Raw genomic sequence first — 14482 nt, forward strand, 5'->3', positions numbered from 1 at the left:
GGTGTTACTAGAGTTGGGCCCTCCGCCCCTGAAAAGAGTTCGGAGGCAGCCACAGCAGCTGCCGGGTGCAGAGACGAGCTGTTGGAAAGGCTCTCTTTGGTGATCCTGCACTTCGTCCCAGCTTTAAAAAAAACAATAAAACAAAACACAGCCCTCAAGCCCTTCCCCCTCACACTCCACATGCACCATCCATGCCAACCCATGCCACCTCATGCCTTCACCTACTCCCCCATGGCCCCTCATACTTTCCATGCCAACCTATACCCCTGTACCCACCCTCACGGACCTTTACAGCCCCTGTGCCAACCCATGCCCCCCACCAGCACCCTTTGCCCTTACACCCTCCATGCCAGCTCATCCAAGGGCTGACCTCTGGACCCATGCTGAGTTGAAATAAAATAAAGTTCTAAGTGTCCATTGCAGACTTTATTTTAAAAAAAACACTGTCATTCATAAAAGCCCAATCACTATATTTACATTCCTTCAACTACATAATCCATTATAAACATAAACATTTCATTCAAGTGTTTCATGCTGAACAAAAACAAGCACTTGTATTCCTAGCCCCAAATCAAAGATTTTATAATGACTTGGAGCTGTCAATCAACTGAGAACTGACAGGCACCCCACTGTGATTACGATAGGGTGTGAAATTGGTTATGCAGCACAAATCCTATGGCCAGGAATTTCTGATCCTGTCTGTGATGGGAAGCATCACAGGCGGGATGGAAAATTTGATGGACTAGCCAATAATGGACCAGGAAGTCCATTGACTTTGGGCAGGAATTTCTGGTCCTGCAGTGGGCAGGATCTGAAAATCCCAGCCTATCATGATAGCCCTCACATTTATGTCAACAGCGTGAAATAGCAAGTACTGTTTTTTTTAAACTGCAGGATTTTTTTTCAAACAGTTGAAGGGCAGGAGACTTAAATGCCCCGACAGCTTGACAGTTCCAATGAGTTTATACACTTTTTATGCACATTCATTTCTAATTTTTAACAATACCAAAGGGCACGTGACCTTTCCCAAAGATGCCCCTGGACCTTTCCAAAAGGCTACCCTACCTCTCCAAAATAACTCCAGCAGCTTCAGACCATCTCCTGAAAACTAAATCCCACAAGTCATGTTTTGAACATTCCAGTTACGAAAGTTGGATCTGTTTGCTCTTTCACATACGCAACTGCCTCCATGAACCACGGATGTGCAAACTACAAGCTGCCCCTGTTGCCCCCCTGCCAAAAAATGGTGGGTGCCAGATTCAGGGGTGGGACTTCCAGAATTGGGGCTCCAGCACCATTTTGGCTAAGCCAGAGACCATCCCTGTCTTAATGAAAATTCAGGCCTTGGCATTTCTAAGTTGCATTGGGGGCAGTAGTCGATCAGCAGGTATCTGTTGTAACCTCTGCTCTTGCTGAGTCTCTGAACTTCAAGAGGTGTCAACACCACCCAGTTGCAATGCTGCTGCCATCAGTGTCAGTGCAACTAAGTAAAGCTTTCCATCACAGTGTGCCGTGGTAGAATGAGCTACTCTTTGAAATTGCCATTTCACCTCCATCCAACCCACATAAATAAGATAACACCTCTGCCCCCACCCCACAAAAATACATACAGATTGGTGGCTGGACTCAACCTTAAGATTTAATGTGCGAGTGCCTAAACCCAAATATTGGGGGGGATTTTCCGACCCCACCATGGCAGGACCTGCTGCGGGGGATGCAGCGGGCCAGCCAAAAGTCCATCAACTTTCAGTACGACCGGACAATCCCAACAGTGGGCAGGTCCGGAAAACCCCGCCCATTGTCTGTACTGAGGCGTGCAGTTTTATGTAAAGTGAAAACAATTCTTATTGGTATGCATTTTAACCTCAACGCAAGTGTTTCAGTAAGTATTATCAAAACACTATAATAAAGTTAATGACCACTATGTTTCATTTTGTAAAGGATCTCGATATGTTAGTCAGTCTGCGAACAAGACGGATGTGGATGACGAGTTTGATGGACCATTAATGAAAACCGAAGTACCAGGTCCAAAATCTCGGGTATGTCAATTATACAGCATTCTGAAACCATATCAAATGACTTTTAGGGAATTGGTAAATGCAGTGTAACAATACCATGTTGTACACTTATTTTCCTTTATGGCTTATGCTGCATGGGATTGAAATTGCAGAATTTCAATTGGTTTACAGTTATCAATGATCAAAGTCTCTTTACTTCCTGTGTCTGATTTTTTTGTGATTAAAAACAAATCAGGTGAAAGATGGTGTTCCAGAACTGTCATTCTGCGAAAGAATGCAAATAATATATAGAATAACAGTTATAGCAAATCTTACCTTCCTGTGAAACTCTATAACTTAGTTGTAAAGCTAATTTTAATTCACATCCTATTGTGCAAAGATATCTGGATGATATTGATTAATACAGAGCGATAATGAGGTCATTGATTTTATGTTTCTTTTATGTTACTTGTGCCAATTCCAATTGGTCATTTGTATTGTTTAGCTAATTTTCTCTTTCCTCAATCTCTCTTAATGTTGGTGAATCCCTGCTGTAGTCTCTGTTTTTTCACATATTGCGAGTCCATGGAGCCAGTGAGGTACACTGAATCAACTTTGAATGACAATCTATAAAAACATAGGTCATAATTTATGTACGATCCTGAAGTGTCATCAGGCTATTTGACCGCAGGATCGTCATAGATACATTTGACTCAGAGATAAAAACAAAAAGCTAAAAGCTACTGCGGATGCTGGAAATCCAAAACAAAAACAGAATTACCTGGAAAAACTCAGCAGGTCTGGCAGCATCGGTGGAGAAGAAATCAGTTGACGTTTCGAGTCCTCACGACCCTTCGGCAGAACTGAAGTATAGTATATACTATAGTATATAGTGTAGTGCATTTCCCCTAACTTAGTCTACTGCATTCGTTGCTCCCAATGCGGTCTCCTCTACATTGGAGAGACCAAACGCAAACTGGGCGACCGCTTTGCAGAACACCTGCGGTCTGTCCGCAAGAAAGACCCAAACCTCCCTGTCGCTTGCCATTTTAACACTCCACCCTGTTCTCTCGCCCACATGTCTGTCCTTGGCTTGCTGCATTGTTCCAGTGAAGCCCAACGCAAACTGGAGGAACAGCACCTCATCTTCCGACTAGGCACTTTACAGCCTTCCGGGCTAAATATTGGATTCAACAGCTTTAGATCTTAAACTCCCCCTCCCCCCATCCCCACCCCGTTTCTTCCCCCTCCCCCTTTTTCAATAATTTATATAGATTCTTCTTTTCCCACCTATTTCCATTATTTTTAAATCTAAAACTAAAACTTTGTTAGTCTTTCCACCCCACCCCCACTAGAGCTGTACCTTGAGTATCCTGCCTTCCATTCTTAATTAGCACTTTTCTTAGATAATATCACCACCTTCAACACCTCTTTGATCCTTTTGTCTGTGACATCTTTTGATTATCTGCTCCTATCACTGCTTGCTTATCCCCACAATCACCCCACCCTCAACTTCTCTCTCCCCCCGCCCCCCACCTTAGACCAGCTTATATTTCACCTCTCTCCTAACTATACTTCAGTTCTGCCGAAGGGTCGTGAGGACTCGAAACGTCAACTGATTTCTTCTCCACCGATGCTGCCAGACCTGCTGAGTTTTTCCAGGTAATTCTGTTTTTGTTATAGATATATTTGATTCTGTTCTTATTAGATATCCGTGCAAGGTACTCTTGCAGAAGCATTAAATCCTAGCTGATTTTTTTCCTACTCTTAACCGAGCTATACTGAGACCAGCCCTGGCATCCTGAGCACTGGCACAAGTTAGATCACCTAGCTTAGCAAAGGCCTAGGACTGCACCTGGGATCTTTCTGGTATACACAGTCCAGCAATTCACGGAACACAAATTCAAATATTTAAACAAGGGTACTCAACAACTGAATATGGAGCAGACTTCAGCCAAATTGAAAACGTACACTGGTGAAGCCATACAAGTGAAAGGTATCACCACTGTACCTGTTTATTACAAGCACCAAACAGCACAGCTCCCTGTGAATGTAGTGGAAGGTGAAGGGCCAAGCCTTCTAGGTCATGATTGGTTAAAGGAAATTAAAATAAATTGGCTTGAAATTTTCTAGCTGAGAGCTAGCGGACTGCTAAAGAAATATGACAAGGTCTTTCGAGAGGAACTGGGGAAAATCAATGGCCTGCAGGCAATGATCTATGTTGACTCTGAAGCAACTCCTCGTATTTTTTTTAAAGCCAGGCCTGTGCCTTATGCCCTGAGAGAGAAGGTTGGCACCAATTAAACTATTTAGAGAAGCTGGGTATTACTCAGCTGGTTCAATTTTCAGAATGGGCAGCACCTATAGTCCCTGCCTTGCAACCGAATCAGACCATCCGTATCTGTGGTGATTTCAAGTTAACAGTAGACAAGGCTGCCAAGTTAGACAAGTACTCTATCCCCAGGATCAAGGATCTGTATGCCAAATTAGCAGGAGGGAGAACTTACAATAAATTAGATAAGAGTCACGCACATCAACAGCTGGAACTGGATGATACATACAGAGGATTTGTAACCATACACACACAAGGGGTTGTATCAATACACACACCTGCCTTTCGGTGTTTCTTCGGCCTGCGTGATTTTCCAGAGGATGATGGTGAGTTTGCTGCAAGGATTACTTCAAGTCATGGTCTACCTGGACGACATCCTAATAACTGGGTCAACAGAAGCAGAACACTTGGCTAACTTGGAAGAAGTCTTAAAATGATTCGTGGAAGCAGGGGTGTGCTTGAAAAAGGAAAGTGTACCTTTCAGGCAAGTGAAGTAATTTACTTGGGCCACCGGGTGGATGGCCAAGGGTTACACCAAGTAGAAAAAAAAGTTAAAGCTATTAAGGAGGCATCCGCACCTACAAATGTTTCAGAGCTCAAGTCATTCGTAGGTATGGTAAATTATAATGGTCGATTCCTACCCAGCTTATCAATGGCCCTAGCCCCTCTACATTCATTATTGAAAAGCTAATGTTGATCTTGGAAGTCACCTCAAAAAGAAACCTTCATGAAAGTTAAACAGCTCTTGCGTTCATTGAACTTGTTAGTACACTACGACCTGACAAAAGAATTGGTGCTAACTTGCGACACCGACCCCTATGGCATGGGAGTGGTACTATCTCACAAGATAGACGACGGTTCAGAAAGGCCAAAAGGCTATGTATCCAGAACCCTCTCTATGACCGAGAAGGGTTATTCACAAATCAAGAAAGAAGGATTATCAATTTATTTTTGGAGTTTAAAAAATTCCATCAGTATGTGCATAGCGAAGAACAAAGCTATCCCTCCCATTGCTTCCGCAAGAATTCAAAAGATGGACTTTGATTTTATCAGCATATGAATATACTTCTTTGCACAGACCAGGGATGCATAAAGCCAATGCAGATGCCTTAAGTCACCTTCCTTTGCAAGAGAGCATTGAACATGCTCCAACTCCCGAAGAGATCATATTAACAATGTATTTCCTGGATTCTTCACCAGTCTGCACAAGACAAATAAGAAACTGGACGAACCATGATCCAATCTTGTCTAGAAACAAATATTGAAAGGATGGTCCCAGGAACCTGTCACTGAAGAATTGAAGCCATTCTCTACATTTACGAGTGCTGTGTCTTGGTGCTCCCCTCTCGCTGGCACCGGCTTTGGAGACAGCCTGCTGACTCTGCTGGCCTTGATGACCTTGGCAGTCGTCCTCTAAGTGGAGCCTGTGTTGGCCCCGCCTAAGGGGGAGTGGCCAGTGCAGTGGCTGCCATCTACCCAGTCATCACAGCCTCATCAGATGCTACCGTCACTGGCAGAGGAGCAGAGGAACTGCTGCCGTCATCAGGAGCACCTGAGAGGAGACCGCAGAGATGACGAGCAGGTTGTGCACCAACGTGAGGTCGCTCTGGACCACCCTGTTCGCCATTGATGGACAGGCACCTAGCTGGGATACTGGGTGCCTCATCCATCTTCCACACTGGCACTGACCACCTGAGGGCATTGCCTGTGTGAGGGCTTGCAGGTCTAAGCGCAACCCTAGGAATCCCTGATTCTGTTCTTGGGGCTGCCTCTCCATGAGAGTCGCCATTCTCTCAATGGAGGAGGCAGTGTGCTTGTCCATGCAGATCAATGCAGTGCTTATGTTCCGCATGGACTCCTCTACAACAGAGACCATGGCACACATACCCTCATGGATCTCCGCCAGATCCTCCCACACATCCCGCTGGACATCCAGCATCTGCTGCCTAATGGGTGACTCCAGAGACTCATCATCAGCCTGCAACTCAGCATCGTCCTGGCCTCCAGCAATCCATTGCCGGCGCTCTGGGCACTCTCTGCCTCTGCCTGCTCCTCAAAACGAGTGTGAAGTGCCCTCACCACTGTGCTCTGACATTCTAGCCAAAGATCTAACGCCCACCAAGGTGCTGGTATCTGTGCTGATGCCTGGTTCAGAGAGCGGGTGTGACGCAGATGCATCTGAAGCCCGGCGGCCCTCTGGCATCAGGGGTGGCTCATCGGGGTCCTGCAAACGAGTGCCTGCTGGGGAATCTAAAGGGAGAACAAGGAAATGTCATTAGTTTAAGTCATCACACTGTCACTGTGCATGCCAGGCACCCTGGTGAGACAATGGAGATCTGCATCATGGTGCCATCACCTTCAGTGAGCAATGGGGAATCCAGTTTCGAGGCTCCCATCAAAGAAGAGACTGCACAAGAATGTTTGCACCATCTGAAACTCTCACCTCTGTGCACTGTACTCTTACCTTCATCTGACATCCCAGCCTTTCCGTGATCAGCTGACCGAGGTGCGAGGCACCTCTCCAGCTCCTAGGCATCCTGCTCAAATCTTGTGAGGATTAGGAGGTTGGGGGGGCCTCCGCCTGTCCGTGACCTCTCAATTTGGTTATGGTTCATCTTCTCCTGAAAGGACAGAGGAACATTGGTTAGGCCACTCTCTACCTGCAGCGCCATTGCAGCCTGGCCAACCCCACCTGAGGAACACCTCACCGGGCACATCCAAGTTGTGGCCCTTGAGTCGCAAGGCACTCAGTCTAAGCAGCCAGGACTCTCCCCCTTGGCCAGCTCCAGCATCATTGACAGTTGGCACTCAGACTCTAACACTCCTGAGCTCCACGGGGGTACGGCCAGCCCTTAACACTTCTCCACACTGCTCCATGCCAACACGGTACTCACCCTTCCCAAGCACAGCAGGTCATTGAACCTTTTGCGGATCTGTACCCATGTGCGCCGCACAACGTCATGGCTGCTGACTTCGGCTGTCACCTCCTCCCAAGCTTTTTTTGTCAGGTGCGGTGGCCTCCTCCTCCCATCTCTGGGGACAAGGATGTCCCTCTTGGCAGCCACCTCCTCCAGGTGGACTGCGAGGTAATCATCCAAAAACCGGGGAGAGGGGGAGGGGGGGTGGGTTCTGAGTGCCCACCGGACCTGCCTTCATACTTGGCGTCTCCAGCCTTATTTAAGGCCATAGCTTCGGTCTCCAGAGCGCAGAAGATAGGTTCTTCCCTGGCAGCCTTCAAGGAGCTGTCTGTGCCGTATTTAAACTGCCCGCCTGGTCGCCATTGGATCCAATGCCAAAAGGCCCCGCCCCCGTCCGGCCCTTCCCCGTCCATTGGGAAGACGCATTTCACATTGGGTGGGCCTTAATTGGCCAGCCAGCATGAAATCGCGGTTGGGGGCCAATCAGGGGGCCGACCGGTCCCGGGCTTGCCGATCACGTGTGCCCGTCAAGGGCAAAATTCAAGCCATGATTTGCATAGTCGAGAGTGAGAATTTGCTGTCGGTGGAACAGTATTTGTACAAAACTTCAGTGGTGGTTCGAGTTGGTTGCCTAGTGTAATAGTTTCTGTGACTGGACCGTTGTTGTACCATATAGAAGTGGAGGGCCGGATTACCCGAAAACGCGTTGACCATTTGAGAAGAAGGGAGATACCCTGACAAACTGATGTTCCACCTGTAACCATTGTAGAACCTGTGGTCCCCGTTGTGATTGATCAACCGAGGATAGACATATCAGATGTCTCTGTCAGAATGAACAACACTGAACTACCTATGCCTAAGGAGGTACCTGATGTTGCTGCAGTTCCAGGAAATGAAGATTCAGTAAGAGATTCTAAAGTCATGGAGCTACAATGTTCCACCTGGATCAGGAAACCACCTGAGAGACTGAACTTATCATTTCATAACCCATGTATACATTTGTAATGTCATGAATGTAGTTGTTCTTGTAAATATAAATTGAAAAAATAATTAAAGGGGGAGGAACGTAGCAACTGTAGCTTTAAGGAATGTAGTGACTGTAGCTTTAAGACTTATTGTACTTTGTGGTATCACGTGACTGTGTGAATGAATCAGCCCTAAGCATGTGGAACCTTAGGGGATGGAGTTTATGTCTAGTTGTGGATCTTGATGGAAGCATGTAACTGCTGCTTAAGCCCTGTAAATAAAGTTCACTATGTTTCTTATGAGAAACCTGTCTGGAAAATCAAGTCCATAACAGGGTGCCGGTTAGCTCAGCTGGCTAGATGGCGAGCATGTAGTTCAGAATAAAGCCAATCACGTGGGTTCAATTTCTATTCCAGCTAAGTTAGACTTGGGACCTGCCTCCTCTGCCCCTGAGAGTGGAAGGCAATAGAAAACCACCACTGTCAAAAACTGCCAAGGAAATGGCTCAGGATGAAGCATCAGCAGACAATGAGCCATAGATCTGCCTCTGGGCAGAGCACTCATGACTGAATGAAAATAATATATAGAATAACAGCTATAGCAAATCTTAACTTCAACTTACCTTTCAGTCCTTACTTATAATAAAGATAATTATACAGAATGCTACATTGCCCTGGTCCTTAGTCAAACTTATTAATGAATCAGATCAACTTTTGCTCTTGCCACAGTCTTGAGAAGACTGCTTGAAGCCTAATACTACTTCCTCCCAGCCGAACTTATTAACTTGACTTTTGTGTTGTCCCTGAATTTTAAAGCCTTTCCTGTCCAAGGGTTAGCCAGTAGAGGTGCAAATTCCACCAATTATCCTTAGAAGTCCCTGGACACTAACTTGTGTTGTTTTTGGAATTAATAGTATTTTTCCAACACAAATATTGTCAAATCAGAAGACATCTTCTACCCCAACCTCTCTAGTATTAGCTGTGTTGTGGACTCACTTTAACTTGCATCAATCATAGCCAAATCATTCCATGACATAATGGTCCAAAATCTTGAAGAACTGTGCATGTGTTTGAAGATTAAGAAAGCTGCATTAGCTTCAGTGGCAGTACTGTAAAATAAAAAAAAACCTTTGGAGGCACCAAGACTCAACTAAAGAGGTAACATTCCTTGTGCTTTAAATGGTAATTAGCATCCCATCAGCAAATATATAAAGTGCCATTGGACCCACAGCCAATCCATGCCAGTAAGCAATGTGGCCTGTTACTCCTTGTTTTTTGAATATCTTCTCCAGCAGTGGCTGGTAACTGGAAATATAAAGTTCTACATCACTTGAACAATAACTTTTTTGGGGCTCTTTGCAGAAGGTTGGTTGTGTAAGTGATCCAGATTTGACATACAGATTATGTTTTAGATTTTCAAGAAAAGTTTTTGACTAAATATCAGCTAGAATCCTAGATAATTCATCCACAATTGCATTAGAAGACGACACGTCAGCCTGAATTTTACACCCTCACCCCGGGAAAGGGCTGCCAGGCATTGGAGGTGGGGGGAGTTGCATAAAATCGAGTGCCTGTTGGTAATGCCTCTGCTTGAATTTTACCAGCAGCGAGGTAGGTGTTAGGCAGCCTGCCCACCCTTGGACTAATTAAGGGCCTCAATTAGCCCAGTAATGGCCACTTAAGGACCACCTCCCACCACCGCTGGTATTTTATGCCCTGTGCCCAAAGAGCCACCCGTCCCAACAGTAATCACCACCACCAAATGTGCCCCCCAGCCTCCTATTGTGGCTGCCTGACTGGCCCTGGCAAAGCCGCCCTGGCTTACTGGTATCCGGCTGGCCTCTTCCATCTGATTGGCTTGCAGCTCTGGGAGGCAGGATATCCTCCCACATGGAGCAGAACCCGTGACCTCAAGCAATTAACAGCCTGATGGCCATTAAATCTGATCATGGCTTCTCTGCCCGATGGAGGTGGGTCTGCCCTGGGGGGAGGGGAGGTGCAGAGTCGCTGCCTCCATGAAAAATTTGACCATAGTTGGCAGAAGTTCTTACTTAAGGAAAACATAGCTGATATACTGTCTTTTAAAATGTTTCAGGCGTTAAATTGTTCTCTTCTTCTTATGCCTTAAAATGTCACCGCTCTGATCTTGCTGTGTGTCTATGTAGTAATTTGCTGCACAAAGCATACATTCAAATTAAAAATTAGGCTTTCTGATGGATCTGTGGATAAATTAACTACACGATGTAGCACTAGGTTCTATGAGTCAGAAAAAAACTGAGATTCATCTGCTGGTCCTTGTGTACATTTTTATGTAGTAAAATGCTGACAGCCAGGCAACCTTGAAGCTCAACACGTAAAGGCACTGTCCTGTACGGTCATACACCAAGGGGATCTCAAGTTAAATCTTGTTCTGTGTTTTCAGCTAATCTCAACCAGGGCAATGGTTGGGACTCAGTTTAAAATTTTAACATGAGGCATGTACAGGGGAACAATGGCGTTCTTCCTGCCGGGCCAAACCTGCTAGGAATCAGAGATGGGAAGAGAATTGGCTCATTAGTGCAAGTTATTTATTTTAATTTTAGTTCCTTTGTGGGCCAGAGGGAGCAGGGGTGCTTCTTCAAGATCCACAAGGAGATATTGAGCCTCCCTGCCCTGGATTCCTCCCCAGACTGGGATTTTCCTGGTACTCACCCTCCTTGTCGATCCACTTACTGTAGTATTGGCACCGGTCCCTCTGGTTTTATCAGCCGGATAGTTGCTTCTTGATGACTTCCCAGTCCTTTTGGTCAAGAAGTTAGCAAATGAGGCCTAGCCATTAAAATGTATCGCACCTGCCTGCAGCCGCTCCTGAACAGGCACGCCACTTGCTATGATGCTTTCCCGCCTGGGAGTAAAATTCAAGACCAATATTTGTGCAACTTGGTGCAGGAGTGTCAAAAAATAGTTCCTGCTCCTCATGGTACTCAGTGAGCCATAGTTAAATTATGCAAGTGAAAACTTTACATAAGAAGAGTCTGACTTCACTGTGATACTCTCCTCAGTCACAACATGTCAATACTCACGGTCATTCCTCGTGCATGAAGGATGGTCATACCAGTGTGATCAGAGTGCTGCCAGTGTCTATGAAGAAGGAGTCTGTGTGCAGAAGTGGAAGGGCAACGTGTTGTTTCAGATTTTTGTTGTTTTCCCCACTGAGATTTTGCCGTAACTCTCTGATCTTTGTGTGTGTCTGCTTATTTACAGAAGTTAATGAAGAAGCTGAATGAGTTACAGGTGAGCTGCTAAATGTTATTTAATGTTAACCATAATTTGTTTACTTGGAAAATCTTTGGAACCTGGGAAACTTTCATGTAGTCATCAGCTGTTTAATATCTGACAGGAATCAAGGGTCTTGTACTGAAATGTTATGTGGTTAAATCATCTCAAGTTGTACAGATAAATTGAATTGTTGCTTTTAGGGACAATTTATTTCTTCTGAAAAAAATGGCTTCATATGCCACTAATGACAAAAGGACCTATAGTCATTTATTGAAGGGTTTAAATTTGACTTAAGCATGCAGAGGGAATTTTTCCATCTTCTTGTTTTTAATGCTGTCAATTTATTACAGAACAGCATCAGGAAATCAAATTATAATATTCTTGGAGATTTCTGATAGGTGGAATCTATCTGACCTATTTAAGAGTGATTTACACAGCAACACAACAAAAAAACAAGTCTATTATTCTTTTGGGTCATAAGTTTGGGTCTTTGTTTCCAATTGCTATCCCTTCGCCAAAGGTTGAGGAATATGCAACAGGTCAATGAATGAAAAAGAACGTTGGATTGTATATGGGCAAGCTGAGCAGCTCCCTAATTATGACTAGTCAAGATGGCAGACTGCGCCCCTCATGGGGCTGCTGTCTCCAACGCCATAAACAAAACTGCTTTCTTTCAGCGAGTCTTGGAACACTTGTAGGCAGCAGTTATGCCTCAGTTACCATGTAGCGAGGCACCAATATATGATTAATGCACTTGTTACACCTTGGGCTTTTTAAACAATTGTTGCTAATCCAACAGTTATAGCAGATGCCAATAAGGGTGCTGTCCCGCTGTGTCAGATAGTGTACATCTTAGGATGTGTAAGGGAAAACAGTTTCCAAACTTAGCAATTTGGAGTTTGCAAAGAATTCTCCCTAATTTTCCAGCTATGCAATTGGAAAATAACAAAAGCATTTCATACAGATTAAGTTTCCCTTTTACAAATTAATATTTTAAACATTTAAGCTGAAGAACGTGCATTTAAATTTTAAGAAGCTGTTATTCAAGTAGTCATACATTCAATAATTACAGCCTATTTGAAGTTATTTTGCATATAAGTGTACATTCAACAACACACTAGATGAAGGTATTATGCATATAGGTGTACTTTCATGTGTATGCGTTGAAGACTACGTACAAATAAGGAAGCATTTATATATATTTTTAGGTCATTGTATATTTACATGCACATTGATTGGGGTTCGGTTAGCTCAATTGGTTGGCCGGCTGCTTTGTGATGTAGAGCGACACCAACAGCATGGGTTCAATTTCTGTACCTGTTGAGGTCATCCACAAAGGCCCTGCCTTCTCAACCTCGCCCCTCATCTGAGGTGTGGTGACCCTCAGGTTAAACTCACCACCAATCATGTCTCTCTAATGAGCGAGCAGCCTATGGTCCTCTGGGACTGCAGCAGCTTTCATACAATCACATGCATTTTATGAAAGTGGACACAGCTGCAAATAATTCATGAAGATCTCTTCATCCTGACTGTATGGGGTCTGTGAAATTAATGTATCTCCATATCAGGTTGCTTGCACTGGGAATTATGTAGTTCTAGTTCGAGGAGCCAAGGCAGCTCTTTAGCCCTGGGTTCTGAGGGCTTGCTTGGGCTTGGTGATGGTCGGAAGGAGCCCTGTGTTCTGATTGTCATGTTGGTTAGAGTTGTTCCTTTCTGTATGTTTGTTTGCAAAGGGTCTTTTCTCTCCTTAAGCAAACTGGGTCATTTAGGATCATGGGATGGGTAATGTTCCCAAGGAATTCCTGGACTCCTGTCCAGAATGGCAGGATGTCAATGTACTGTTCAGAGTCTGACTCAATATCCTTTGCCGTATTTTCCTCCCTTAACAGGTAGTTCTGAGGGGAGGGAAGGCATGTGAGATGGATCACGATAAGATCCTGGATAACTGGGGGAGGTTCAAGGGTTACAAGAGGGGAGAAAATATTGGGTCAAAGGTGATGCGGGGCAATTGGTGGGTGACAGGAGGAGGGTAGAAGGTGGTGGACCAAGTCTGGAAGGTGACACCCACCATTTTTCAAATCTGACCTTGACCACACAGTCAGTCAGTCAGTGAGATCCCTCGAAGTGGGAATGGGATCTTTTCAGGTGGGTGGCGTTCAAAGTCAGCACAAGTGAGTCACTAAAGGGACACCCTAATAGTTATGAGGTAACTGGATGTCAACCATGCTCAGTTGTGTCCTCTCTATGGTGAAGCCTGCACGGCAGCAGGTTTGTTCCCGACTCAAGGGTTTCAACATGGAGATCTCAGCAAGATGTGGAGCTGACCTTCATTCTGTGCCATCGACTGCAGTCAGAGGCAGGGATGAAGGGAGAGAGGGAGGTTGATGCCTCCAAGGGGCACGGCTGGTGGACTGCAACCAACTCACAACTCCAAACCTCCATCCTCCCAGGTGAATGGTCATGGCTGACAAGGGCTCATGTGGTTAGTCTTTCCATGCTGCCAAGGCAATGGTGTCTCCATAGAGTCTTGAGGGAAGTGGAGGTGGGCAGAATAGTATCAGAGGGAGGCTGTTTGCATATGGCTCTCACCATCACCCTGGTCACAGAGCAATGTCTCCATACACATTCATGTATGAACAGGAGGAACACCCATCTCTGGTCCTCCAGGATGCCCTTTACCTGGGAGGGGTAGGTGGGGATTCCATATCTATATGGAGACCAGGCTTAGTGCTGGCCTGCTGGCTTTGAGGTGAAGGGAAGCCTGTAAAGGACATGTTTACTCAATGTATCACGTCAATTCATTCACACATCCACTGAAGTGTCGATGATGCAGGCTGCAGGCAACCCTGCCTTGGTAATGGCTCTCATCCAGATGAGGAGAAGGAGGGCTCATCGCAGGTTGGCACAAGGCCAGAAGGGGCAAGGGCCTGAGGATCAAGAGGCAGTGGAGCCTCTAGAATTTCAAGATGTTGGTGATCATGGACCATTGCAACAACGAGCATCAGCCAGACC

General features: G+C 45.4%; 1 protein-coding gene across 2 annotated transcripts in view; it reads left to right on the forward strand.

The window, feature by feature from the left end:
* Positions 1-14482, forward strand: part of abat (4-aminobutyrate aminotransferase) — a 204893-nt gene that overhangs the window by 88866 nt on the left and 101545 nt on the right. For both annotated transcript variants that reach the window (XM_078558697.1, XM_078558698.1), the window contains exons 3-4: positions 1942-2039; positions 11456-11485. In XM_078558697.1, coding sequence (XP_078414823.1) covers positions 1942-2039; positions 11456-11485 — 128 coding nt within the window. The remainder of the gene's footprint in view (positions 1-1941; positions 2040-11455; positions 11486-14482) is intronic.

Source organism: Cetorhinus maximus, chromosome 15, assembly GCF_964194155.1.
Source record: "Cetorhinus maximus chromosome 15, sCetMax3.hap1.1, whole genome shotgun sequence".
Classification (NCBI taxonomy): Eukaryota; Metazoa; Chordata; class Chondrichthyes; order Lamniformes; family Cetorhinidae; genus Cetorhinus; species Cetorhinus maximus.